Source organism: Coregonus lavaretus (assembly GCF_964263955.1).
Source record: "Coregonus lavaretus genome assembly, contig: SUPER_35_unloc_2, whole genome shotgun sequence".
Classification (NCBI taxonomy): Eukaryota; Metazoa; Chordata; class Actinopteri; order Salmoniformes; family Salmonidae; genus Coregonus; species Coregonus lavaretus.
In genome coordinates this window covers 2,187,060-2,214,238 of record NW_028167180.1, presented here as the reverse complement: position 1 = coordinate 2,214,238, position 27,179 = coordinate 2,187,060, and the positions used below count along the sequence as shown (strand labels likewise).

Below are 27,179 nucleotides of genomic sequence, written 5' to 3'. Positions count from 1 at the left end.
ATAATTTGCAAATAAATTCATTAAAAATCCTACAATGTGATTTTCTGGATTGTTTTTCCTCATTTTGTCTGTCATAGTTGACGTGTACCTATGATTAAAATTACAGGCCTCTCTCATCTTTTTAAGTGGGAGAACTTGCACAATTGGTGGCTGACTAAATACTTTTTTTCCCCACTGTACGTATATCAAATTTACATAAGTATTCACACCCCTGAGTTAATACTTTGTAGAAGGACTTTTGGCAGTGATTACAGCTGTTAGTCTTTCCACACCTGGATTGTGCAACATTTGTCCATTATTCTTTTCAAAATTCTTCAAGCTCTGTCAAATCGGTGGTTGATCATTGCTAGACAACCATTTTCAGGTCTTGCCATAGATGGTCAAGTAGATTTAAGTCAAAACTGTAACTCGGCCACTCAGGGACTGTCTTCTTGGTTAGCAACTCCAGTGTAGATTTGGCCTTGTGTTTTAGGTTATTTTTTTGCTGATAGGTGAATTCCCCAGTGTCTGGTGCAATGCAGACTGAAACAGGTTTTCCTCTAGGATTTTTCCTGTGCTTAGCTCTATTCCTTTTTTTTTTTATCCTGAAAAACTCCCCACTCCTTAACGATTACAAGCATACCCATAACATGATGCAGCCACCACTATGCTTGAAAATATGGAGTTTGGTACTCTGTGATGTGTTGTATTGGATTTGCCCCAAACATAACAAACATAACACTTTGTATTCAGGACCAAAAGTTAATTGCTTTGCCACAGTTTTTGCATTATTACTTTAGTGCCTTGTTACAAACAGGATGCATGTTTTGAAATATTTGTTATTATGTACAGGCTTCCTTCTTTTCACTCTGTCAATCAGTTTAGTAACTACGATGTTGTTGATCCATCCTCAGTTTTCTCCTTTCACAGCCATTCAACTCTGTAACTGTTTTAATGTCACCATTGGCCTCAGGGTTTTCTTCCTCTCCGGCAACTGAGTTAGGAAGGACACCTATATCTTTGTAGTGACTGTGGGTATTGATACACCATCCAAAGTGTAATTAATAACTTCACCATGCTCAAAGGGATATTTAATACCTGCTTTATTTTATTTTCTTACCCATCTACCAATCAATGCCCTTCTTTGCGAGGCATTGGAAAACCTCCCTGGTCTTTGTGGTTGAATCTGTGTTTGAAATTCACTGCTCGACAGAGGGACCTTACAGATAATCGTACATGTGGGGTACAGAGATGAGGTAGTCATTCAAAAATGTTCATGTTAATTAAACACTAGTATTTAACACAGAGTTAGTCTATGCAACTTATTATGTGTCTAGGTTAAGCACATTTTTTTTCTCCTGAACTTATTTAGGCTTGCCATAACAAAGGGGTTGAATACTTACTGACTCAATACATTTCAGCTTGAAATATTGTATTAATTTGTTAAAAAAAATGGAAAAACATATTTCCACTTTGACATTATGGGTTATTGTGTGTAGGCCAGTGACAATAAAATCTCAATTTAATCCATTTTAAATTAATGCTGTAACACAACAAAATGTGGAAAAAGTCAAGGGGTGTGAATACTTTCTGAAGGCACTGTAGTTGGCATCATTGACGTTCAGCACGACCATCAACATGATAACTACGAGAGAGTGATAGATAACTATATCTCACATATCCAGCATCTGTTATATGAACATGGATAGTCCTGCCATGTTCCTTGGCCTGATGACCTGTGTTCGAACAACACACAATTCTCACGTACACCACCACTAGGATCTCCTCTCTCCCAATACCTGCAGTAGAAACAACAGAGTTAGACTGGCCTCTCTCTCAGAACCTAGAGTATGAACAATGCAGAGAATCAGTCCTACTCCTTACACTGTGGTCAGTGTTATTAGAGCAGTAGTCTCTTACCTTGGGGTGGTCAGTGTTATTATAGAGCAGTAGTCTCTTACCTTGGGGTGGTCAGTGTTATTATAGAGCAGTAGTCTCTTACCTTGGGGTGGTCAGTGTTATTAGAGCAGTAGTTTATTACCTTGGGGTGGTCAGTGGGGTGCCGTCCACCCATTTCCAGGTCCCCTCAGTAACACAGTCAGTCAGACCAATCCAGACCTGACTGACTGTTTTAAACCTATTGATGAATGTCTGTTGTTGTGACAGAAAACAACATTATTAATACAGTCTATCTCTCTCTCTCTCTCTCTCTCTCTCTCTCTCTCTCTCTCTCTCTCTCTCTCTCTCTCTCTCTCTCTCTCTCTCTCTCTCTCTCTCTCTCTCTCTCTCTCTCTCTCTCTCTCTCTCTCTCTCTCTCTCTCTCTCTCTCTCTCTCTCTCTCACCTGTTCTTTATCACTGTTTACGATGACCAGGTCTGCTCCTCTCTCCAGACAGTCCTCTCTGCTCTCCATCCAGGTTTTAGTCTCAGTAGAGATGAAGTACCAACTGGATCCAAACTTCTGCCAGCCTTCAGGATAGGTTTGTTCTACAAGACAAACACATGAATTTCCATCTTATTATTCTGCACCTATTATTGAAGAATACAAACACAAGTGAGACATGTGATGTTATGATCATTTATTTGGTGAACTCACTCAGATTAGAGAACTTTCTCTTGAGATCATCTCTCTCCTCTTGTATCTTGTCTCTCTCTTTAGTCAGGTTGTTGTAACTGGTCTGTAGCTGGTCTCTCTCTTTAGTCAGGTTGTTGTAACTGGTCTGTAGCTGGTCTCTCTCTGCAGTCACAATGGTTTTATCTCCCATGCCTCTGTTATCTAGAAAGGATTGATACATATACTGTAGCTACTGGTGAAAAGGCCATTTCTTACTGCTACTGTAAGTGGCAGGCGTTAAAAACTGAAGGTCTATACAGTCTGCTAAAAGTGGACAGAATATCTGAGATGTGGTTTGTTAGTTCTTTGAACATGTCTAACAGAGGAGGAATTTAGTTACACAGATAACAACATTCATCTGAATTTGGGACCTTGTGAAAAACTGATATAGTGTAATGATTAGATAACAATACACTCACAGACTAGTCTCAGGGAGATGTTGAGCATGACTTGTAGAACACACAGCATCCCAAAGCTCACAGCAACCATCCTGTAGAGTCTTCTCCCTGGATCCTCAGGTCCTGAGGAAAGACACACTAATGTGAGAACACACATACACAACGTACCCATTCACACATACACACACATACGCAGACTCACACACACACAAACAAACACACGTAGAAGAGGGTGGGGTTTGTACATGACCAGCTACAAGAGGACTGTTTCTCAATGTTGTTTTAGAGGAGGTTACCATATCAGTATGACATGTTAGAAGCACATAATTACATGAATACATCTAAATACACTGAAAACATACAGCTATTTGCATATTCACATTCAAGGTAAAATCATTATAAAAACTTCCACTGGGACTTGCTATCAATTAGCATTTTTCAGTGTTTTTGTGTCATGTGTAAGTCTTTGTCTTTGTGTGTGTGTGTGTCTGTGTGTGTGTGTGTGTGTGTGCGCGCGTGTGTGTGTGTGTGTGTGTGTGTGTGTGTGTGTGTGTGTGTGTGTGCGCGCGTGTGTGTGTGTGTGTGTGTGGGGGGGGGGGGGGGGGGGGGGGGGGGGGGTTGTGTGGGTGTGTGTATGTGTCTGTATGTGTCAGACCTGAGATATCTATAGTTTTAATTATACTTTGCGGAAAGTAACTACAGTGAGGAAAAAAAGTATTTGATCCCCTGCTGATTTTGTACGTTTGCCCACTGACAAAGACATGATCAGTCTATAATTTTAATGGTAGGTTTATTTGAACAGTGAGAGACAGAATAACAACAAAAAGATCCATAAAAACGTATGTCAAAAATGTTATAAATTGATTAGCATTTTAATGAGGGAAATAAGTATTTGACCCCTCTGCAAAACATGACTTAGTACTTGGTGGCAAAACCTTTGTTGGCAATCACAGAGGTCAGACGTTTCTTGTAGTTGGCCACCAGGTTTGCACACATCTCAGGAGGGATTTTGTTCCACTCCTCTTTGCAGATCTTCTCCAAGTCATTAAGGTTTCGAGGCTGACGTTTGGCAACTCAAACCTTCAGCTCCCTCCACAGATTTTCTATGGGATTAAGGTCTGGAGACTGGCCTGTCCATTCCAAGACCTTAATGTGCTTCTTCTTGAGCCACTCCTTTGTTGCCTTGGCCGTGTGTTTTGGGTCATTGTCATGCTGGAATACCCATCCTCGACCCATTTTCAATGCCCTGTCTGAGGGAAGGAGGTTCTCACCCAAGATTTCACGGTACATTGCCCTGTCCATCGTCCTTTGATGCGGTGAAGTTGTCCTGTCCCCTTAGCAGAAAAACACCCCCAAAGCATAATGTTTCCACCTCCATGTTTGACGGTGGGGATGATGTTCTTGGGGTCATAGGCAGCATTCCTCCTCCTCCAAACACGGAGAGTTGAGTTGATGCCAAAGAGCTCGATTTTGGTCTCATCTGACCACAACACTTTCACCCAGTTCTCCTCTGAATCATTCAGATGTTCATTGGCAAACTTCAGACGGCCCTGTATATGTGCTTTCTTGAGCAGGGGGACCTTGCGGGCGCTGCAGGATTTCAGTCCTTCACGGCATAGTGTGTTACCAAATGTTTTCTTGGTGACTATGGTCCCAGCTGCCTTGAGATCCTCCCGTGTAGTTCTGGGCTGATTCCTCACCGTTCTCATGATCATTGCATCTCCACGAGGTGAGATCTTGCATGGAGCCCCAGGTCGAGGGAGATTGACAGTTATTTTGTGTTTCTTCCATATGCGAATAATCGCACCAACTGTTGTCACCTTCTCACCAAGCTGCTTGGCGATGGTCTTGTAGCCCATTCCAGCCTTGTGTAGGTCTACAATCTTGTCCCTGACATCCTTGGAGAGCTCTTTGGTCTTGGCCATGGTGGAGAGTTTGGAATCTGATTGATTGATTGCTTCTGTGGACAGGTATCTTTTATACAGGTAACAAACTGAGATTAGGAGCACTCCCTTTAAGAGTGTGCTCCTAATCTCAGCTCGTTACCTGTATAAAAGACACCTGGGAAACAGAAATCTTTCTGATTGAGAGGGGGTCAAATACTTATTTCCCTCATTAAAATGCAAATCAATTTCTAACATTTTTGACATGCGTTTTTCTGGATTTTGTTGTTGTTATTCTGTCTCTCACTGTTCAAATAAACCTACCATTTAAATGATAGACTGGTCATTTCTTTGTCAGTGGGCAAACATACACAATTAGAAATTTTTTATTTGTCACTACAACAGTTTGAATACAGATCCCAAAAAATGACAACTCTTTAAAACTATTTGAAAATAGATCTGAGAAAGCAACCACTCAGTCGGGGTCTCAACATAGTAGAGAATACACAATGGGAATACACAATGGGAATACACAATGGGCAATTTGGAAATTTGGTTGTGCATCAGCAGTTTTTCTCTTGTTATGTCAGTCAGTCCCTCTACTAGCCTTGTCTGCTAACAATTTTTTGATTGTCAGTTAGTCTAGCCACCTATCTAAACTCTTTGTAATCTTGGCCGAATATCGACCGGTCACATAGGATATGTGCCCAGGGGCCCTGGCCATTTACTTATTTTGTCACTCTAACTCGTATATCATTAACATGTCATAAGTCTTGACAAAATATGTACAATTGCAGGAAACGTGCTTTAAAAATGCAAAAATGTCTCTCTAGTCCATGGCAAAATGGTTAGAATTGCAGAAAGCTTGCTTTACACGGCAACATTTTCTCTACTCCTTATGGCAAAATGTGTAACATTTCAGGAAATTAACTTTAAACCTAAAAGATATTGACCAGGAGGGGGGAGCTCCCCTCTCTCCCCGGGTCACCCCCCTCTCATGCTCACTTTTTGTTGCGGCAAAATCCCAATATTACAAATTAAGAACACAGGTAGTCTAGACTCTAGCTAACCACCATATAGCCCACTCAAATATCCACACAAGCCACTAGCCAGCCATATATCATGATTTAGAAGATTATGAACATTAGGCTATATTATGAAGTTATTATTTAAGAGCATTGAAGACTAATCACAATCAGTAAAAAAAAAAGCAGATTAACATCAATCATCAAAATCAATGATTAGCTGATAGCCTACCCTCTTTTTCCGATGTCAATCATGTCTTTAGGAGCCACTGTAACTAGTGGTGTAGTGATATTTGTTTAGGTGAGGGAGCGCAGCAAAAAAAAAAAAATGACGTCATCATTTCTCAAAGTTTGTATAACCTCAAAACACCAAGTTAGGCATACCTAATTTTAAAATAGGCAAACATCACTGTCAATCTTGAATGATAATTCTTCACGTTTTACTGGTGAAATGTCCAAACGCCATTCCAATCATATGTCAGGGTGTCCGTGTAGCGGGAGGACGGAGTCTGGCGCAGGACACAGAACTGAGTAAAAACGTACTTTACTCTAATAAGGAAATAGGACATCATTTTCCACGCAGGGAAAACACACCAGCTCACAGAAGTCTGACACGAAACATAAAACGAACACGCACAAAACCATGAGGGAACCAGAGGGTTAAATAGGGAACTGATGACAACATAATGGGAACCAGGTGTGTACAATACAGACAAAACAAATGGGAAAAGAAACATGGATTGGTGGCAGCTAGAAGACCGGTGATGACGAACGCCGAAACCTGCCCGAGCAAGGAGGAGGGGCAGCCTCGGCTGAATTCGTGACAGTACCCCACTCTTGACGCGCGGCTCCAGCTGCGCGCCGACTCCGGCCTCGGGGACGACCCGGAGGACGAGGCGCTGGACGATCCGGGTGGAGACGGTGAAATTCCTGCAGTAAGGAAGGGTCCAGGAAGTCCTTCACCGGCACCCAGCATCTCTGCTCCGGACCGTACCCCTCCCACTCCACGAGGTACTGAAGCCCCCCCGCCCGACGCCTTGAGTCCTTGAGGGCTCGCACAGTATACGCCGGAGCCCCCTCGATGTCCAGAGGGGGCGGAGGAACCTCCCGCACCTCAGACTGCTGGAGCGGACCACCCACCACCGGCCTGAGGAGAGACACATGGAACGAGGGGTTAATACGGTAATCAGGTGGAAGCTGTAACCTATAACAAACCTCGTTCAGTCTCCTCAGGACTTGAAATGGCCCCACAAACCGCGGACCCAGCTTCCGGCAGGGCAGGCGAAGGGGCAGGTTTCGGGTCGAGAGCCAGACCCTGTCCCCCGGTGCATACACCGGGGCCTCACTGCGGTGGCGGTCGGTGCTCGCCTTCTGTCGTCTGATGGCCCGTTGCAGGCGCACATGGGCAGCGTTCCATGTCTCCTCCGAGTGCCGAAACCACTCCTCCACCGCAGGTGCCTCGATCTGGCTCTGATGCCACGGTGACAGGACCGGCTGAAAACCTAGTACACACTGAAACGGAGACAGGTTAGTGTAGGAGTGGCGGAGGGAGATTTGGGCCATCTCTGCCCAGGGAATGAACGCCGCCCACTCCCACGGACGGTCCTTGCAATAGGACCGCAGAAACATACCCACATCCTGGTTTACTCTCTCCACCTGCCCATTACTCTCGGGGTGAAACCCTGAGGTCAGGCTGACCAAGATCCCCAGACGTTCCATGAACGCCCTCCAGACCCTCGATGTGAACTGGGGACCCCGATCAGACACTATATTCTCAGGCACCCCGTAGTGCCGGAAGACGTGTGTAAACAGAGCCTCCGCAGTCTGTAGGGCCGTAGGGAAACCGGGCAAAGGAAGGAGACGGCAGGATGACCAGGATCGTGGTGTTTCCCTGTGATGGAGGAAGATCCGTCACGAAATCCACCAATAGGTGTGACCACGGCCGTTGTGGAACGGGTAGGGGTTGTAATTTCCCTCTGGGCAGGTGTCTAGGTGCCTTGCACTGAGCGTCCACCGAGCAGGAGGAAACATAAACCCTCACATCCTTATCTAAAGTGGGCCACCAGTACTTCCCACTAAGACAGCGCACTGTCCGACCGATGCCAGGATGACCAGAGGAGGGTGACGTGTGAGCCCAACAGATCAATCGATCGCGGACATTAGACGGAACGAACATACGCCCCACTGGACACTGGGTGGGAGTGGGCTCCGTACGTAGCGCCCGCTTGATGTCCGTGTAAATCTCCCATACCACCAGGCAAGAAGCCGGAAGTATGGGAGTGGAATCCGTGGACCGCTCCTCTGAGTCATACATATGGGACAGAGCGTCTGCCTTAGCGTTCTGGGAACCTGGTCTGTAGGAGAGGGTGAAAACAAAACGGGTGAAAAACATGGCCCACCTTGCCTGGCGAGGGTTCAGTCTCCGTGCCTCCCGGATGTACTTCAGGTTGCGGTGGTCAGTCCAAATGAGGAAAGGGTGTTTAGCCCCCTCAAGCCAATGCCTCCACGCCTTCAGGGCCCTGACAACAGCTAACAGCTCCCGGTCCCCCACATCATAGTTGTGCTCCGCCGGGCTGAGCTTCTTCGAAAAAAGAAAGCACAGGGGCGGAGCTTTGGTGGTGTACCCGAGCGCTGAGACAGCACAGCTCCTATCCCAGCCTCGGACGCGTCTACCTCTACTATGAATGCCAAGGAGGGATCAGGATGCGCCAGCACGGGAGCCGAGGTAAACAGAGCCTTCAGGTGACCAAAAGCCCTGTCTGCCCCAGCTGACCACTGCAGTCGCTCCGGTCCCCCCTTCAGCAAGGAGGTAATGGGAGCCGCTACCTGACCAAAGCCCCGGATAAACCTCCGGTAGTAGTTGGCAAACCCTAAGAACCGCTGCACCTCCTTTACCGTGGTTGGAGTCGGCCAATTACGCACGGCTGCAATGCGGTCATTCTCCATCTCAACCCCTGACGCAGACAGGTGGTACCCCAGGAAGGAGATGGACTGTTGGAAGAACAGACATTTCTCAGCCTTGACGTACAGGTCATGCTCCAACAGTCGACCAAGCACCTTGCGGACCAGGGACACATGCTCGGAGCATGGAGCGGAGTATATTAGAATGTAATCTATATACACCACTACACCCTGCCCGTGCAGGTCCCTGAAAATCTCATCGACAAAGGATTGAAAGACTGCAGGAGCATTCATCAACCCGTATGGCATTACGAGGTACTCATAGTGCCCAGAGGTGGTACTAAATGCCATCTTCCACTCATCCCCCTCCCGGATACGCACCAGGTTGTACGCGCTCCTGAGATCCAATTTGGTGAAGAAGTGCGCCCCATGCAATGACTCTGTCACACTGGCTATGAGAGGCAGTGGGTAACTGTACTTTACAGTGATCTGATTAAGACCTCGATAGTCAATGCACGGGCGTAAACCTCCATCCATCTTCACAAAAAAGAAACTCGAGGAGGCAGGTGAAGTGGAAGACCGAATGTATCCCTGTCCCAGAGATTCGGAGACATATGTTTCCATAGCCATAGTGGAGACCTGGTTTGGACTTTCCACCGTAGTTGCACCTATGGAAACACCTACACACCTCCTTGAGCACTGACGTGACCATCCCTTGAGAGCCCTCTGTTGCCACGAAATAGTGGGGTCATGAGCGGCCAACCAGGGAAGCCCCAACACCACAGGAAACGCAGGAGAATCGATCAGGAAGAGACTAATTCTCTCCTCATGACCCTCCTGCGTTTTCAGGCATAGTGGATCTGTGACCTCCCTGATCAGACCCTACCCTAAAGTACGACTATCTAAGGCATGTACAGGGAAGGGCACATCAACAGGATCAACAGGGATCCCTAATCGACGGGAAAATGAACAGTCAATAAAATTCCCAGCTGCGCCTGAATCTACTAGCGCCTTATGATGGGAATGCGGGGAAAACTCAGGAAATTCTATGCTTAACCACTTGTGCATAACAGGGAGCTCTGGGTGAGTCGGGTGCCTACTCACCTGGGATGATCCACCAGTGCCCTGCCTGCTGCCTCGACTCCCTGGGGAACCCCCCCAGCAGTGTGCCCTCTGCGGCCACAGTTGGTGCAGGAAACGGCCCCTCCTCCGGTCACCCTAGGGGCAGCACCTCCGAGCTCCATAGGTGTAGACATGGAACGGACAGACCCCAATTCCACCAGCTTGTCGAGGGTGAGGGTGGTGTCCCTGCAGGCCAGCTCCCGACAAACGTCCTCACGGGGACTGCACCGGTAATGGTCGATCAGGGCCCTCTCGTTCCATCCCGCGCTGGCAGCCAGGGTCCTGAAGTCCAGGGCGAAGTCCTGTGCGCTCCTCATCCCCTGTCTGAGCTGGAACAAGCGTTCCCCCGCCGCTCTCCCCTCCGGTGGATGATCGAATACCGCCCGGAAGCGGCGGGTGAAGTCCTCGTAGCGAACCAACGCTGCGTCTATTCCTCCCCATTCGGCGTTGGCCCACTCCAGCGCTTTCCACGACAGACAGGAGATGAGGGCGGACACGTTCTCGTATCCCGAGGGAGCCTGGTGGATGGTCACCAGGTAGAGCTCCACCTGGAGCAGGAACCCCTGGTACGCGGCAGCCCTCCCTTCATATGCCCTCGGGAGCGAGAGCCGAATCCCACTGGGTCCAGGTAACGGAGGGGTGGACAGCGGTGTGGGTGGAGGTGAAGTAGATAGGGGTGTGGGACAACCTGGCTGTGCCAAGCTTGTGTAGCATCGTCGCATGCTGCTGGACGCGCTCCTCCACCGGTAACGGAGGACTGGATGCACCTGCTGACTCCATAGTAGGTGCGTGTTTCTGTCAGGGTGTCAGTGTAGCGGGAGGACTGAGTCTGGTGCGGGACACAGAACTGAGTAAAAACGTACTTTACTCGAAGAAGGAAATAGGACATCACTTTCCACGCAGCGAAAACACACCAGCTCACAGACGTCAGACACGAAACATAAAACAAACACTCACAAAACCATGAGGGAACCAGAGGGTTAAATAGGGAACTGATGACAACATAATGGGAACCAGGTGTGTACAATACAGACTAAACAAATGGGAAAAGAAACATGGATTGGTGGCAGCTAGAAGATCGGTGACGACGAACGCCGAAACCTGCCCGAGCAAGGAGGATGGGCAGCCTCGGCTGAATTCGTGACATCATCTCAATCATTTTCATGGGAATATGCATTTAGATATTCTTGAATTACTGTTTTGTGAGGTAATTAACCCTGATGGTGTTAACATAACTATTAGCCTTTCTTGTAGGCCTATTTTGTTTCAATCAAAGCATATATCCTGCCTACAGTGCTGTTGAGTTCTTCAGATAAGAAATGACTGAGGAGGTGTTTTTGGTGTAACATATTAAATCAAGTCAAATCCAATTTTATTTGTCACATACACGTGTTTAGCAGATGTTATAGCGGGTGTAGCGAAATGCTTGTGCTTCTATCTCCGACAGTGCAGTAATATCTAACAAGTAATATCTAACAATTTCACAACATATACCTAAAACACACAAAACTAGTAAGGAATGGGATTTAAGAATATATACATATATGGACAAGCAATGACAGACTAAGATACAGTAGAATATTATAGAATAGAATACAGTATATACATATGAGATGAGTAGTGCAAGATATGTAAACATTATTAAAGTGACTAGTGTTCAATTTCTTAAAGTGGCCAGTGATTTCAATAGGCAGCAGCAGCCTCTAATGTGCTAGTGATGGCTATTTAGCAGTCTGATGGCCTTGAGATAGAAGCTGTTTTTCATTATCTCGGTCCCAGCTTTGTTGCACCTGTACTGACCTCGCCTTCTGGATGATAGCGGGGTGAACAGGCCGTGGCTCGGGTGGTTGATGTCCTTGATGATCTTTTTGGCCTTCCTGTGACATCGGTGCTGTATGTGTCTTGGAGGGCGGATAGTTTACCCCCGGTAATGCGTTCGGCAGACCGTACCACCCTCTGGAGAGCCCTGTGGTTGCGGGCGGTGCAGTTGCCGTACCAGGCGGTGATACAGCCCGACAGGATGCTCTCAATTGTGCATCTGTAAAGGTTTGTGAGGGTTTTAGGTGCTAAGCCGAATTTCTTCAGCCTCCTGAGGTTGAAGAGGCTCTGTTTCTCCTTCTTCACCACACTGTCTGCGTGGGTGGACCATTTAAGTTTGTTGGTGATGTGTACGCCAAGGAACTTGAAGCTTTCCACCTTCTCCACTGCGGTCCCATCGATGAGGAGAGGGGGGTGCACCCTCTGCTGTTTCCTGAAGTCCACGATCATCTCCTTTGTTTTGTTAATGTTGAGTGAGAGGTTATTTTCCTGGCACCACACTCCCAAAGCCCTCACCTCCTCACTGTAGGCGGTGTCGTCATTGTTGGTAACCAAGCCTACTACTGTTGTGTCGTCTGCAAACTTGATGATTGAGTTGGAGGCGTGCTTGGCCACGCAGTCATGGGTGAACAGGGAGTACAGGAGGGGGCTGAGCATGCACCCTTGTGGGGCCCCAGTGTTGAGGATCAGTGAAGTGGAGATGTTGTTTCCTACCTTCACCACCTGGGGGCGGCCCGTCAGGAAGTCCAGGACCCAGTTGCACAGGGCAGGGTTCAGACCCAGGGCCTCAAGGTTAATGATGAGCTTGGAGGGTACTATGGTGTTGAATGCTGAGCTATAGTCAATGAACAGCATTCTTACATAGGTATTCCTCTTGTCCAGATGGGATAGGGCAGTGTGCAGTGTGATGGCGATTGCATCGTCTGTGGATCTTTTGGGGCGGTAAGCAAATTGGAGTGGGTCTAGGGTGACAGGTAAGGTAGAGGTGATGTGATCCTTGACTAGTCTCTCAAAGCACTTCATGATGACAGAGGTGAGTGCTACAGGGCGATAGTCATTTAGTTCAGTTACCTTTGCTTTCTCGGGTACAGGAACAATGGTGGCCATCTTGAAGCATGTGAGAACAGCAGACTGGGAAAGGGAGAGATTGAATATGTCCGTAAACACACCAGCCAGCTGGTCTGCGCATGCTCTGAGGACGTGGCTAGGGATGCCGTCTGGGCCGGCAGCCTTGTGGGGGTTAACATGCTTAAATGTCTTAATCACATCGGCCACGGAGAAGGAGAGGCCACAGTCCTTGTTAGTGGGCCTCGTCAGTGGCACTGTGTTATCCTCAAAGCGGGCAAAGAAGGTGTTTAGCTTGTCTGGAAGCAAGACGTCGGTGTCGTGGCTGGTTTTTATAGACCTACTATGCTACAGTACAGTGATTATAGAAAGTCTACACCCCCTTGATCTTTTTTTCCACATTTTGCTGCCTTAAAATCACATCTTAAAAGGGTTTAATTCGATTTCTGTTCTACAGATCTACACAACATACTGCACATTTTCAAAGTGAAAGAAGGTTAGAGAACAAAGAAAACTAAAATATCATAATTGGATACGTCTCCACCCCCCTGAGTTAATACTTGGTGGAAGTACCTTTTGCTACAATTACAGCTGTGAATCATTCGAAATCGGTATGTTTTCTTGCGTCACTATGAGTAAACATTAGTTGTGGCTCTTCCACAGTATTGAGTCACTTCCACAAGTCCATTTCCTCCTCCACTGAACATTTAAAAAAAGTAAATGATGCTTCTATTTATCTGAAACCCACAGCCTGAATGATTCAGAGATGCTTTGATTTCCTAACAGTGATGTACACAACCCACAATCCTAATATTTGTGTAAACTCTTCACAGTTGTGTTCTATGTGTGTAACTGAGTAGACTGATACCCCCTTTCATTGATCCACAATTAATAGGTAAGGCTGTACAGTGAAATAGAAGTATGCCCAGAGTCGTGGCTGAACAAGGACATGGTAGATATGAATCCAGCTGTTTTTTCTATACACCGGCAGGACAGAACGGTGGTGGCGGAAAACTGAAATCTGTTTTACCTCATTTCTACTAGCACGTCACCTGTGCAACTTGAAGTGAAAAAAACTCTAAATCACCTTTACTCCACACACAGAGACACATACAAAGCTCTCCATTGCCCTCCATTTGGCAAATCTGACCATAACTCTATCCTCCTGATTCTTGCCTACAAGCAAAAACTAAAACAGGAAGTACCAATAATGCGCTTAATACAGAAGTGGTGCAATGAAGTGAATGTTAAGCTACAGGACTGGAATATGTTCTGGGATTCATCCTATGGCATTGAAGAATTTACCACATCAGTCATCGGCTTCATTAATAAGTGCATCGACGACATCTTCCCCACAGTGACCATACGTACTTATCCCAACCAGAAGCCATGGATTACAGGGAACATTGGCAGTGAGCTAAAGGCTAGAGCTGCCACTTTCAAGGAGCGGGACATTAATCCAGACCCTTATAAGAAATCCCGCTACCTCCTCCGATGAACCATCAAACAGGCAAAGCTTCAATAAAGGACCAAAATCGAATCCTACTACACAGGTTCTGACGCTCGTTGGATGTGGCAGGGCTTGCAAACTATTACAAAGGGAAACCCAGCAGCGATCTGTCCAGTGACGCAAGCCTACCAGACAAGCTAGTTACACTATATATACAAAAGTATGTGGACACACCTTCAAATGAGTGGATTCTGATATTTCAGCCAAATCCGTTGCTGACAGGTGTATAAAATCGAGCACACAGCCATGCAATCTCCATAGCAAAGACGTTGGCTGTAGAATGGCCTTACTGAAGAGCTCAGTGACTTTCAATGTGGCACCGTCATAGGATGCCACCTTTCCAACAAGTCAGTCAAATTTCTGTCCTTCTAGAGCTGTCCCGGTCAACTGTGAGTCTGTTATTGTGAAGTGGAAATGTATAGGAGCAACAACAGCTCAGCTGTGAAGTGGTAGGCCACACAAGCTCACAGAACGGGACCGCCAAGTGCTGAAGCATGTAAAAATCGTGTGTCCTCGGTTGCAACACTCACTGCCGAGTTTCAAACTGCCTCTGGAAGCAACATCAGTACAATAACTGTTCGTTGGGATCTTCATGAAATGGGTTTCCGTGGCCGAGCAGCCGCACAGAAGCCTGAGATCACGTGCAATGCCAAGCGTCGGCTAGAGTGGTGTAAAGCTCGCCGTCATTGGACTCTGGAGCAGTGGAAACGTGTTCTCTGGAGTGATGAATCACGCTTCACCATCTGGCAGTCCGACGGACAAATCTGGGTTTGGCGGATAACAGGAGAACGCTAACTGCCCGAATACATACTGCCAACTGTAAAGTTGGGTGGAGGAGGAATAATGGTCTGGGATGGTTTTTTATGGTTCGGGCTAGGCCCCTTAGTTCCAGTGAAGGGAAATCTTAACGCTACAGCATACTATGACATTCTAGACGATTCTGTGCTTCCAACTTTGGGGCAAAAGTTTGGGGAAGGCCCTTTGCTGTTTTAGCATGACAATGCCCCTGTGCACAAAGCGAGGTCCATACAGAAATGGTTTGTCGAGATAGGTGTGGAAGAACTTGACTGGCCCGCACAGAGCCCCTACCTCAACCCAAATGAGCACCTTTGGGATGAATTGGAATGCCGACTGCGAGCCAGGCCTAATCGCCTAACATCAGTGTCGAACCTCACTAATGCTCTTGTGACTGAATGGAAGCAAGTCCCCGCAGCAATGTTCCAACATCTAGTGGAAAGTCTTCCCAGAAGAATGGAGACTGTTATTGCAGCAAAGGGGGGACCAACTCCATATTAATGCCCATGATTTTGGAATGAGATGTTCGACGAGTAGGTGTCCACATACTTTTGGTCATGTTGTGTACCTTCTATGCTTGCTTTGAGGCTAGCAACACTATACCATGCAGGAGAGCACCAGCTTTTCCGGACGACTGTGTGATCACGCTCTCCATGACTAAGACCTTTAAACAGGTTAGCATTCACAGACAAATTACCAGGACGCTTACTCAGAGCATGCGCTGATCAACTGGCAAGTGTCTTCAACGACATTTTCAACCTCTCCCTGACCCAGTCTGTAATACCTACATTTTTCAAGCAGACCACCATAGTCCCTGCGCCCAAGAATGCCAAGTTAACCTGTCTAAATGACTATCGCCCTGTAGCACTCACCCCTGTAGCCATGAAATGCTCTGAAAGGCAGGTCATGGCTCATATTAACACCTTCATCCCAAACACCCTGGACCCACTCCAATTCGCATACCTCCCCACAGATCCACAGATGATGCAATCTCTATGCTGTTCATTGACTACAGCTCAGCGTTCAACACCATAATGCACTCCAAGCTCTTCACTAAACTAAGGACCCTGGGATTAAACAACTCCCTCTGCAACTGGATCCTGGACATCCTGACGGGCCGCCCCCAGGTGGTGAGGGTAGGCAATAATATATCCGCCACACTGACCCTCAACATGGGGTCCCTCAGGGGTGCATGCTTGGTCCCTTCCTGTACTCTTTGTTCACCCATGACTGCGTGGCCGCGAACAACTCCAACACCATCATTAAGTTTGCCGACGACACGACGGTGGTAGGCCTGATCACCGACGACGATGAGACGACCTACAGCGAGGAGGTCAGAGACCTGGCAGTGTGGTGCCAAGATAAGTTTTGTTTTATTTCATACGATCAGTTACGAGTTCTGTAAATGTTTTCATTGAGTTTTGTTAGAGCGCGCCATGTGAGCAATGAGCATGTTTCTGGTTTCTCTGTCCTCTTAACGTTGATGGAGCGTGTGAGCCAGAGCACGCATATAAGTAGGCTAACTGTCCTGCTGCGTGCAAGTGTAGGTAAGTGCCATTTGTTGATTTCTGATTTCTGATTGCCTTAACTCACCATCACTAATAAGCTGAGCTTCTCAGTATTTTTTTTTCACCACACACAGTAAGTCAACGAAGTCAATATTTTTGAATTTCAATTGTGAATTTTTGTTCCTCAAAGTATTTCAAAAATCTTTCCTACACTCTCCCTTTCGATAAACACCAGTCCACGGTGTTAAACAGCAAAATGTCATGTTCTGAAGATAGCATATAAAATACCTGAACACATCTACGTTTGCGTGAAAACAGCTGTGTCTGTCCCGAGCTCACTGGCACAAAAAACTCTGAGGGCCCGGAATAGGCTAGTTAATAAAATGTTGCAAGTTCGCTATCGTCAGCTTCCGGCCGGACCTTTATATATACAGTCATTGGGCCGGACCCAGTTGATTGATTTGATACAACATTGCACTTCACTAGTGATAGCGCAAGTCAAGACCGAAAGGGAGGCAGACAGGCAGAGTAAAGAGATTAATGAGATTGAAACAGCGCCGGAAGAAGATGGCTGCCGTTTTACAGCCCTCTAACCAATTGTACTATTATGTGTGTTTTTCCGCGTTATTTGTAATTTATTTTGTACATAATGTTTCTGCCATCGTCTCTTATAACCAAAGAGAGCTTCTGGATATCAGGACAGCGATTACTCACCTCGCGTTGGACGAAGACTTTTTCTTCAACGAGGCGTTCGCGAAGGATATTCTACAGACACCCAACAAGGCCCAGATCCCCGTCATTCGCGTGAGGAAGAGACGGAGATATCGTGGACGCAGATCCGGGTGCCTTGTAAGGATCCGACGGCGAACGAGTAAACTGCCTCTCCCATCAATCCTATTAGCCAACGTTCAAGCTTTTGAGAATAAAATGGACGATTTAAGATTACGGTTATCCTACCAACGGGACATTAAAAACTGTAATATCTTATGTTTCACGGAGTCGTGGCTGAACGACAACAATGACAACATTCAGCTAGCAGGCTATACGCTACATCGGCAGGATAGAACGGCTGCCTCCGGTAAGACAAGGGGCGGCGGTCTGTGTATATTTGTAAACAACAGCTGGTGCACAAAATCAAATACTAAGGAAGTCTCAAGGTTTTGCTCGCCTGAGGTAGAGTATCTTATGATAAGCTGTAGACCACACTATTTACCAAGAGAGTTTTCATCTATATTTTTCATAGCTGTCTATTTACCACCACAAACCAATGCTGGCATTAAGATTGCACTGAATGAGTTGTACAAGGCCATTAATCAACAGGAAAACGCTCATCCAGATGCAGCGCTCCTAGTAGCCGGGGACTTTAATGCAGGGAAACTTAAATCCGTTCTACCTCATTTCTACCAGCATGTTAAATGTGCAACCAGAGGGGAAAAAACTCTAGACCACCTTTACTCCACACACAGAGACGCATACAAAGCTCTCCCTCGCCCTCCATTTGGCAAATCTGACCATAACTCTATCCTCCTGATTCCTGCTTATAAGCAAAAACTGAAGCAGGAAGCACCAGTGATTCGGCTAATAAAAAAGTGGTCAGATGACGCAGATGCTAAGCTACAGGACTGTTTTGCTAGCAAAGACTGGAACATGTTCCGGGATTCTTCAGACAGCATTGAGGAGTACACCACATCAGTCACTGGCTTCATCAATAAGTGCATCGATGATGTCGTCCCCACAGTGACCGTACGTACATACCCCAACCAGAAGCCATGGATTACAGGAAACATCCGCACTGAGCTAAAGGGTAGAGCTGCCGCTTTCAAGGAACGGGACTCTAACCCGGACGCTTATAAGAAATCCCGCTATGACCTCCGACGAACCATCAAACAGGCAAAGAGTCAATACAGGTCTAAGATTGAATCATACTACACTGGCTCTGACGCTCGTCGGATGTGGCAGGGCTTGAAAACTATTACAGACTACAAAGGGAAGCACAGCCGCGAGCTGCCCAGTGACACAAGCCTACCAGACGAGCTAAACCACTTCTATGCTCGCTTCGAGGCAAGCAACACTGAAGCATGCATGAGAGCACCAGCTGTTCCGGACGACTATGTGATCACGCTCTCCGTAGCCGATGTGAGTAAGACTTTTAAGCAGGTCAACATTCACAAGGCCGCAGGGCCAGACGGATTACCAGGACGTGTACTCCGAGCATGTGCTGACCAACTGGCAAGTGTCTTCACTGACATTTTCAACATGTCCCTGACTGAGTCTGTAATACCAACATGTTTCAAGCAGACCACCATAGTCCCCGTGCCCAAGAACTCTAAGATAACCTGCCTAAATGACTACCGACACGTAGCACTGACGTCTGTAGCCATGAAGTGCTTTGAAAGACTGGTCATGGCTCACATCAACAGCATAATCCCAGAAACCCTAGACCCACTCCAATTTGCATACCGCCCCAACAGATCCACAGATGATGCAATCTCTATCGCACTCCACACTGCCCTTTCCCACCTGGACAAGAGGAACACCTACGTGAGAATGCTATTCATTGACTACAGCTCAGCATTCAACACCATAGTGCCCTCTAAGCTCATCACTAAGCTAAGGATCCTGGGACTAAACACCTCCCTCTGCAACTGGATCCTGGACTTCCTGACGGGCCGCCCCCAGGTGGTAAGGGTAGGTAACAACACATCTGCCACACTGATCCTCAACACGGGGGCCCCTCAGGGGTGCGTGCTCAGTCCCCTCCTGTACTCTCTGTTCACCCATGACTGCATGGCCAGGCACGACTCCAACACCATCATTAAGTTTGCCGACGACACAACAGTGGTAGGCCTGATCACCGACAACGATGAGACAGCCTATAGGGAGGAGGTCAGAGATCTGGCCGTGTGGTGCCAGGACAACAACCTCTCCCTCAACGTGACCAAGACAAAGGAGATGATTGTGGACTACAGGAAAAAAAAGAGGACTGAGCACGCCCCCATTCTCATCGACGGGGCTGTAGTGGAACAGGTTGAGAGCTTCAAGTTCCTTGGTGTCCACATCACCAACGAACTATCATGGTCCAAACACACCAAGACAGTCGTGAAGAGGGCACGACAAAGCCTATTCCCCCTCAGGAGACTAAAAAGATTTGGCATGGGTCCTCAGATCCTCAAAATATTCTACAGCTGCACCATCGAGAGCATCCTGACTGGTTGCATCACCACCTGGTATGGCAACTGCTTGGCCTCTGACCGCAAGGCACTACAGAGGGTAGTGCGTACGGCCCAGTACATCACTGGGGCAAAGCTCCCTGCCATCCAGGACCTCTATACCAGGCGGTGTCAGAGGAAGGCCCTCAAAATTGTCAAAGACTCCAGCCACCCTAGTCATAGACTGTTCTCTCTGCTACCGCACGGCAAGCGGTACCGGAGTGCCAAGTCTAGGTCCAAAAGACTTCTCAACAGCTTCTACCCCCAAGCCATAAGACTCCTGAACAGCTAATCATGGCTACCCGGACTATTTGCACTGCCCCCCCACCCCATCCTTTTTACGCTGCTGCTACTCTGTTAAGTATTTATGCATAGTCACTTTAACTCTACCCACATGTACATATTACCTCAACTACCTCAACTAGCCGGTGCCCCCGCACATTGACTATGCAACGGTACCCCCCTGTATATATAGCCTCCCTGCTGTCACTTTATTTTACTGTATATATAGCCTCCCTACTGTCACTTTATTTTACTTCTGCTCTTTTTTTCTCAACACTTTTTTGTTGATGTTTTATTCTTACTTTTTTGTTTAAAATAAATGCACTGTTGGTTAAGGGCTGTAAGTAAGCATTTCACTGTAATGTCTGCACCTGTTGTATTCGGCGCATGTGACCAATAAAATTTGATTTGATTTGATTTGATCCTGCATTTTCATCAGGATATTATCTGTTTATATTTCTGGGGTTTATGCATTTTTACTTAGTTGACAATGGAAGTTATACTACTACTACATTGGCCTATAGGCTATGTTGCTTAGTTCCATGCGCTAATTTATTAAGCCACCAATGGATCAAGGTGTATCAATGTGTCCATATGGCAGAGGCTGGTTGATTTTGAGAAACCAAAACGTTATTGAAATTAAACTCTTCCACGAAAATAAACATGAAAATCATAACTGGCTCGCAGATCAGTAGAAATGCTAGGGTAAACTTCCTCAAACTTGAAACTCACGCGCCACAAAAGAATAGACCGTTGTGAACAGGGTGCACGTTTCTTTGTGCTACATAATTACAACGGGTGTGTTTTTGTGTGTCAAGAATATTGAAACATTTCTGGAATTGTGATACTTGCTTTGTCATTACTTAACTACATTGTGATAATACAATATATATATAGTATATCTGCTCCATGAGTCCTGGTAAAAAAATAGTGCATTAGAAAAGGGGAAGTCCCAAATGGCCCCCTATTCCATATATGGTGCACTACGTTTGAACAGAGCCCTATGGGGCCCTGGTCAAGGCAACTGTGCTAATAGGGAAGCATTTGGGACTATATTGAGATTGAGGGTTGGCAGCAACAGTTTAATCAAGCTTGCAGTCATCTCAAACATGATAAACAGGAAGGTACTGGAAGACATTACCAAAAATTACACAATATAGCTGTAGCATGATTTAAATGTGCAAACTGTGATTTTTATATATATTTAAAAAAATGCTTTAAAATGAATGATATTTCCCCATTGATTCTTGAAGAATGTAACTTATACTGTAAATGCCTCATGAGCTTAGTTTAACCGTCTATTCCCATCACGACCCAAAATATAAGCTTGTTTCACGATGAAATTGTAAACAAACACCATATAGCCTCAGATGGTTAAAACTATCATTTTGATCTCGTGGATGGTCAGTCCTTGCATACATATCTCTCTCTATGAATTTGAGAGTGGTTACATTTTTCCAGCCTCGTCCTTTAGCTGTTTATCAAACAGTGGCGGGGTGTCCCCTGTGTTGTTGTTTAAAAAGGTTATTTTCAATTGATCGCCTTTAAATAGTTTCAATAAGTGTAGTAAAAAAATACTTTGAATTGATACATTTTAGTGTACGTGACCCCAGCAGCTTTTGAACTCCACGCTCTGTAACAACTGAACCACAGAGAAGACAGAACCCAAAAAAATGTACAAGTGTTTTTCTATTATGTGGTATTAGTGTGTGTGTGTGTGTGTGTGTGTGTGTGTGTGTGTGTGTGTGTGTGTGTGCGTGCGTGCGTTCAGTTAGTGCGTTCATAACTGCCTGCCTCCGCGTGTGAGAGAGTGAAAGATAGAGATCATTCTTTGTACCTGAGAGATGGGTGTCAGTCTTCACGCTCCTTGTTGCTCTGTTCCGGTTTTCTTCAGTAACTTCGTTTAATTCAATCACCTGTTTGTTGACGTAGTTGGCCATCTTAACTAACTGTACCGAATATCAATGATTACCCCAATCAATCAATTAATCAACTAATTCAGTCTGTCTGACCTCTTATAGTGTTAACTTACTTATGATTACCTTTCTAACTGACTCGTAATGGTAATATCTACTGAATGATTCTAACTTCAATGACCAGTAGTTGAGTAGCAGCTCTGATATGCGTCTCTATTGGTACCTCTCTGATGTCTCTCTGTGGTGCACTGCAGTTGATAGAATGTTTTAAGTATCCAATCACTTTCAAGCAGGACGTCATATTTCGCAAGGCCTGTCTGTGGCATTGTTCATAAGGAAGTCACGTTAAGTCTTGCACTCCGTGACTGGCCATCGGTGTCCAAATAGGGGGCTTGTTTTCTATCTATGCTGTCTGTGTGTGACATCAGTGTGAGGAAATATTCAGAAGTGTGTTTAAGAAATCTGTTTGCACCATTATCAGAGTTTTTAAAGGGGAACTTCACAGATGTGCGTGCGTTGGTGGGTGCGTGCGGGTCTGCCTGCGAACAGTGTGTGTCCTCTAAGTTCTGTTCTGACCTCTGCCTGTGCCTCAGTAACTGGTCTCTTTCCCTCTCTAGCTGGTTCATGTGCTTCCGACGCTGGTCTATCTCCTTCTTTAACTGGTCTCTCTCTGTATACAGGTCAGTGATACCACTACTGGTATCTGGCTGGTCTCTGTCTTGTGCCAGTCCAGTGGTGTTTTAACAGGCCTCGAACTGGTTTCTCTCATCGTTAGAGCGGGCTGAAAATAAAAGAAGTTCCTGCATGCCATGCGTCCCAAATGACACCCTATTCCTTCCATTGTGCAGTACTTTCTACCAAAGCCCTATGTGCCTTGTTCAAAAGTAGTGCACTTTAAAGAGGATAGGGTGCCATTTGGGACACAGACCTGGCAGTGGTGTGTACAATGTACACCATGTTCAGTGACTTACACAAGGCCAAGGGCACCAGTTACCGTAGTTACTACATTTTCCGTTGACAATGTCGACATTCTTTTTTTTGTGTGTCAACAATATTGACAAACTACTGGTCCCACAAGCCATGTAAAGTCAAGTCTGAATTGTGATCATTGCTTTGAGAGATCAGAACTACAGTGTGATATAAAGTACATATCTGTCCTATGGGCCCTGGTTAAAAGTAATGCAGGAAATATCTTCCCGCAAGATATTGTGTTGTTTCACACACTACAAATGGTAAAGAGTGCGAGAAAAGTGGGAGACAGGCAGACAGGCAGACAGACAGGCAGACAGGCAAGGAGACAGGCAGACAGGCAGGCAGACAGGCAGGGAGACAGACAGACAGGCAGGCAGACAGGCAGACAGGCAAGGAGACAGGCAGACAGGCAGGCAGGCAGGCATTGAGACAGACAGGTCTTGGTGCTATGTTGAAACAGCAGGCTCAGGGAGGAGGAAGACAGAGTGAAGGCACACAGCAAACCTTTTTCTTTCATTTTTGCTTGTTTTCACCTACACATTTTTCCATACTTTTATTACCGTCGGGTCCAGTGGACCAAAACACCACATATGTAATAGAAATGTGTAGGGGGGTGCACAGTGTGCACTCAATGAAAATGTGTTCTTTAACATGTTCTTCACAGAAAATGAGCCAAAGCCAATGAGTCTCAGGTTGAAAAAATAATTAATTGTATAATTTTTCTTTCAGTAAACATTGAAAATGGGTCCCACAGACCCGAACACCACACAACAACTAGATGTCAGTCCATACCATAGTGATTCCATTAGTCCTTAACAACTAGATGTCACTCCATACCATAGTGATTCCATTAGTCCTTTAACAACTAGATGTCAGTCCATACCATAGTGATTCCATTAGTCCTTAACAACTAGATGTCACTCCATACCATAGTGATTCCATTAGTCCTTAACAACTAGATGTCACTCCATACCATAGTGATGCCATTAGTCCTTAACAACTAGATGTCACTCCATGCCATAGTGATTCCATTAGTCCTTAACAACTAGATGTCACTCCATACCATAGTGATGCCATTAGTCCTTAACAAATAGATGTCACTCCATACCATAGTGATTCCATTAGTCCTTAACAACTAGATGTCACTCCATACCATAGTGATGCCATTAGTCCTTTAACAACTAGATGTCAGTCCATACCATAGTGATTCCATTAGTCCTTAACAACTAGATGTCATTCCATACCATAGTGATTCCATTTGTCCTTTAACAACTAGATGTCAGTCCATACCATAGTGATGCCATTAGTCCTTAACAACTAGATGTCACTCCATACCATAGTGATTCCATTAGTCCTTAACAACTAGATGTCACTCCATACCATAGTGATTCCATTAGTCCTTAACAACTAGATGTCACTCCATACCATAGTGATTCCATTAGTCCTTAACAACTAGATGTCACTCCATACCATAGTGATTCCATTAGTCCTTAACAACTAGATGTCACTCCATACCATAGTGATTCCATTAGTCCTTAACAACTAGATGTCACTCCATACCATAGTGATTCCATTAGTCCTTAACAACTAGATGTCACTCCATACCATATTGATGCCATTAGTCCTTAACAACTAGATGTCACTCCATACCATAGTGAATACATTAGTCCTTAACAACTAGATTTCACTCCATACCATAGTGATTCCATTAGTCCTTAGCAACTAGATGTCAGTCCATACCATAGTGATGCCATTAGTCCTTAACAACTAGATGTCACTCCATACCATAGTGATTCCATTAGTCCTTAACAACTAGATGTCACTCCATACCATAGTGATGCCATTAGTCCTTAACAACTAGATGTCAGTCCATACCATAGTGATGCCATTAGTCCTTAACAACTAGATGCCACTCCATACCATAGTGATGCCATTAGTCCTTAACAACTAGATGTCACTCCATACCATAGTGATGCCATTAGTCCTTAACAACTAGATGCCACTCCATACCATAGTGATGCCATTAGTCCTTAACAACTAGATGTCACTCCATACCATAGTGATGCCATTAGTCCTTAACAACTAGATGTCACTCCATACCATACTGATTCCATTAGTCCTTTAACAACTATATGACCTTACTTCTCACTTCTTTTTGTATTTTCAGACTAATTAAGCTATAATATATTGTAATGTATGAATGTGAACTCTGTATGAATGTTAAATTACAACATACTGTATTAGAGTAGCTGGTCTGTAGCTGGTCTCTCTCCTCAGTCAGGTTGTTGTAACTGGCCAGTAACTGGTCTGTAGCTGGTCTCTCTCCTCAGTCAGGTTGTTGTAACTGGCCAGTAACTGGTCTGTAGCTGGTCTCTCTCCTCAGTCAGGTTGTTGTAGCTGGCCAGTAGCTGGTCTGTAGCTGGTCTCTCTCCTCAGTCAGGTTGTTGTAACTGGCCAGTAACTGGTCTGTAGCTGGTCTCTCTCCTCAGTCAGGTTGTTGTAACTGGCCAGTAACTGGTCTGTAGCTGGTCTCTCTCCTCAGTCAGGTTGTTGTAACTGGCCAGTAACTGGTCTGTAGCTGGTCTCTCTCCTCAGTCAGGTTGTTGTAACTGGCCAGTAACTGGTCTGTAGCTGGTCTTTCTCCTCAGTCAGGTTGTTGTAACTGGCCAGTAACTGGTCTGTAGCTGGTCTCTCTCCTCAGTCAGGTTGTTGTAACTGGCCAGTAACTGGTGTGGGTGGGTGGGTTTGTGTGCTTATGTGAAGCACATGGGGATGTGTGAAACTTACTCCTAAGCCTGAAGTGTCTTCACATGTGCCAGCGAATAGCTAGCTTTTCATTTTCATATCGTCGACTGTTAAGACTCTTCAGGGGGGCTTAGCATAGATGACCTCAGAGATCTCCAACACAGTACTGTGTTTTCTGTCTTTCTGAGTGCATGCTTCCGTGTGTGTGTGTGTGTGTGTGTGTGAGAGCCTTTCTCTCCTACGTCTAGTTCAGAGTGCCATTCTACCAAAATATATCATCAGTCTTCAGAGTTCCTTAAACAGCAGTGATTATAAAGAGCCTTTTTCACAGATCCAGTACTCTGGAATGGATCACTCATAGTCCCACCATTCTCCTTGGCCTGATAACCAGTAATGTAGCACCAAACAGTTCTCCACTCCACCACCATTAGGCTCTCCACTCCTCCAAAAGCTGCAGTAGAAACAACAGAGTTAGACTTGCCTCTCTCTCAGAACCTAGAGTATGAACAACACAGAGAGTCAGTCCTACTCCTTACACCGTGGTCAGTGTTATCAGAGCAGTAGTATATTACCTTGGGGTGATCAGTGTTATTAGAGCAGTAGTCGCTTACCTTGGGGTGGTCAGTGGTGTGCCGTCCACCATTTCCAGGTCCCCTCAGTAACAGGGTCAGTCATACCCATCCAGGCTCTCTTGTTGAGGCCAAAGAGAAACTGCTGTTGGTGAGAAAGATACTGATATTGCCAACTGCAATAGACGACATGTGTTAAATACTGGAAGATACATTTCTGACCAAGGGATTCTCTCTCTCTTTGTCTCTCTGTCTCTCTCTCTGTCTCTCTCTCTGTCTCTCTCTCTCTGTCTCTCTCTGTCTCTCTGTCTCTCTGTCTTTCTCTCTCTCTGCCTCTCTGCCTCTCTGTCTGTCTCTCTCTCTCTCTCTCTCTCTCTCTCTCTCTCTCTCTCTCTCTCTCTCTCTCTCTCTCTCTCTCTCTCTCTCTCTCTCTCTCTCTCTCTCTCTCTCTCTCTCTCTCTCTCTCTCTCTCTCTCTCTCTCTCTCTCCTCTCTCTCTCTCTCACACACTCACACTCACACTCACACCTGTTCCTCCTTGCTGTTTATGATCACCAGGTCGGCTCCTTTCTTTAGAGAATCCATTCTACTCTCCACCTAGGTTTTCATCTCATTAGACAGGAAGTAACAGCTGGATCCCAACAGCCTCCAACCCTCTGGACAAGTTTTCCAGATTTTCTGACAAATGTTTTGCTCTGTTGAAGAAATATACTTTTATGTGAAATATATAACACCTGTGTATTGTATTGAATAATTGTTTTATGTTGTCATTTAACTATTGGTGAATTCATGATTGTTGTGCACTGCACACAGTGTCCAAGTGCACACTTCAAGTTCCACCCTGGACTCAGGAACAGACGTAACATGGTA

The 27,179-nt window shown here is 45.8% G+C and overlaps 1 protein-coding gene across 2 annotated transcripts in view; it reads right to left on the bottom strand.

Annotated features, from left to right (window-relative positions):
- The window catches only part of LOC311110163 (C-type lectin domain family 4 member E-like), a gene marked incomplete at its 3' end in the record, with an annotated part of 129,540 nt that extends 107,306 nt beyond the window's left edge, over positions 1-22,234 (bottom strand). Inside the window, exons 1-6 of one of the 2 annotated variants that reach the window (XM_084188717.1) lie at positions 21,946-22,234; positions 3,012-3,113; positions 2,575-2,754; positions 2,323-2,465; positions 2,021-2,130; positions 1,128-1,778 (exon numbers count right to left, since the gene is read on the bottom strand). In XM_084188717.1, the coding sequence (XP_084044843.1) occupies positions 1,646-1,778; positions 2,021-2,130; positions 2,323-2,465; positions 2,575-2,754; positions 3,012-3,113; positions 21,946-22,048 (771 nt within the window). In that variant the 5' untranslated portion in view covers positions 22,049-22,234. Of the gene's footprint in view, positions 1-1,127; positions 1,779-2,020; positions 2,131-2,322; positions 2,466-2,574; positions 2,755-3,011; positions 3,114-21,945 lie in introns of those variants that run through there. The other variant, XR_014610685.1, reaches the window with a different exon arrangement.
- Between the last annotated feature and the right edge of the window lie 4,945 nt (positions 22,235-27,179).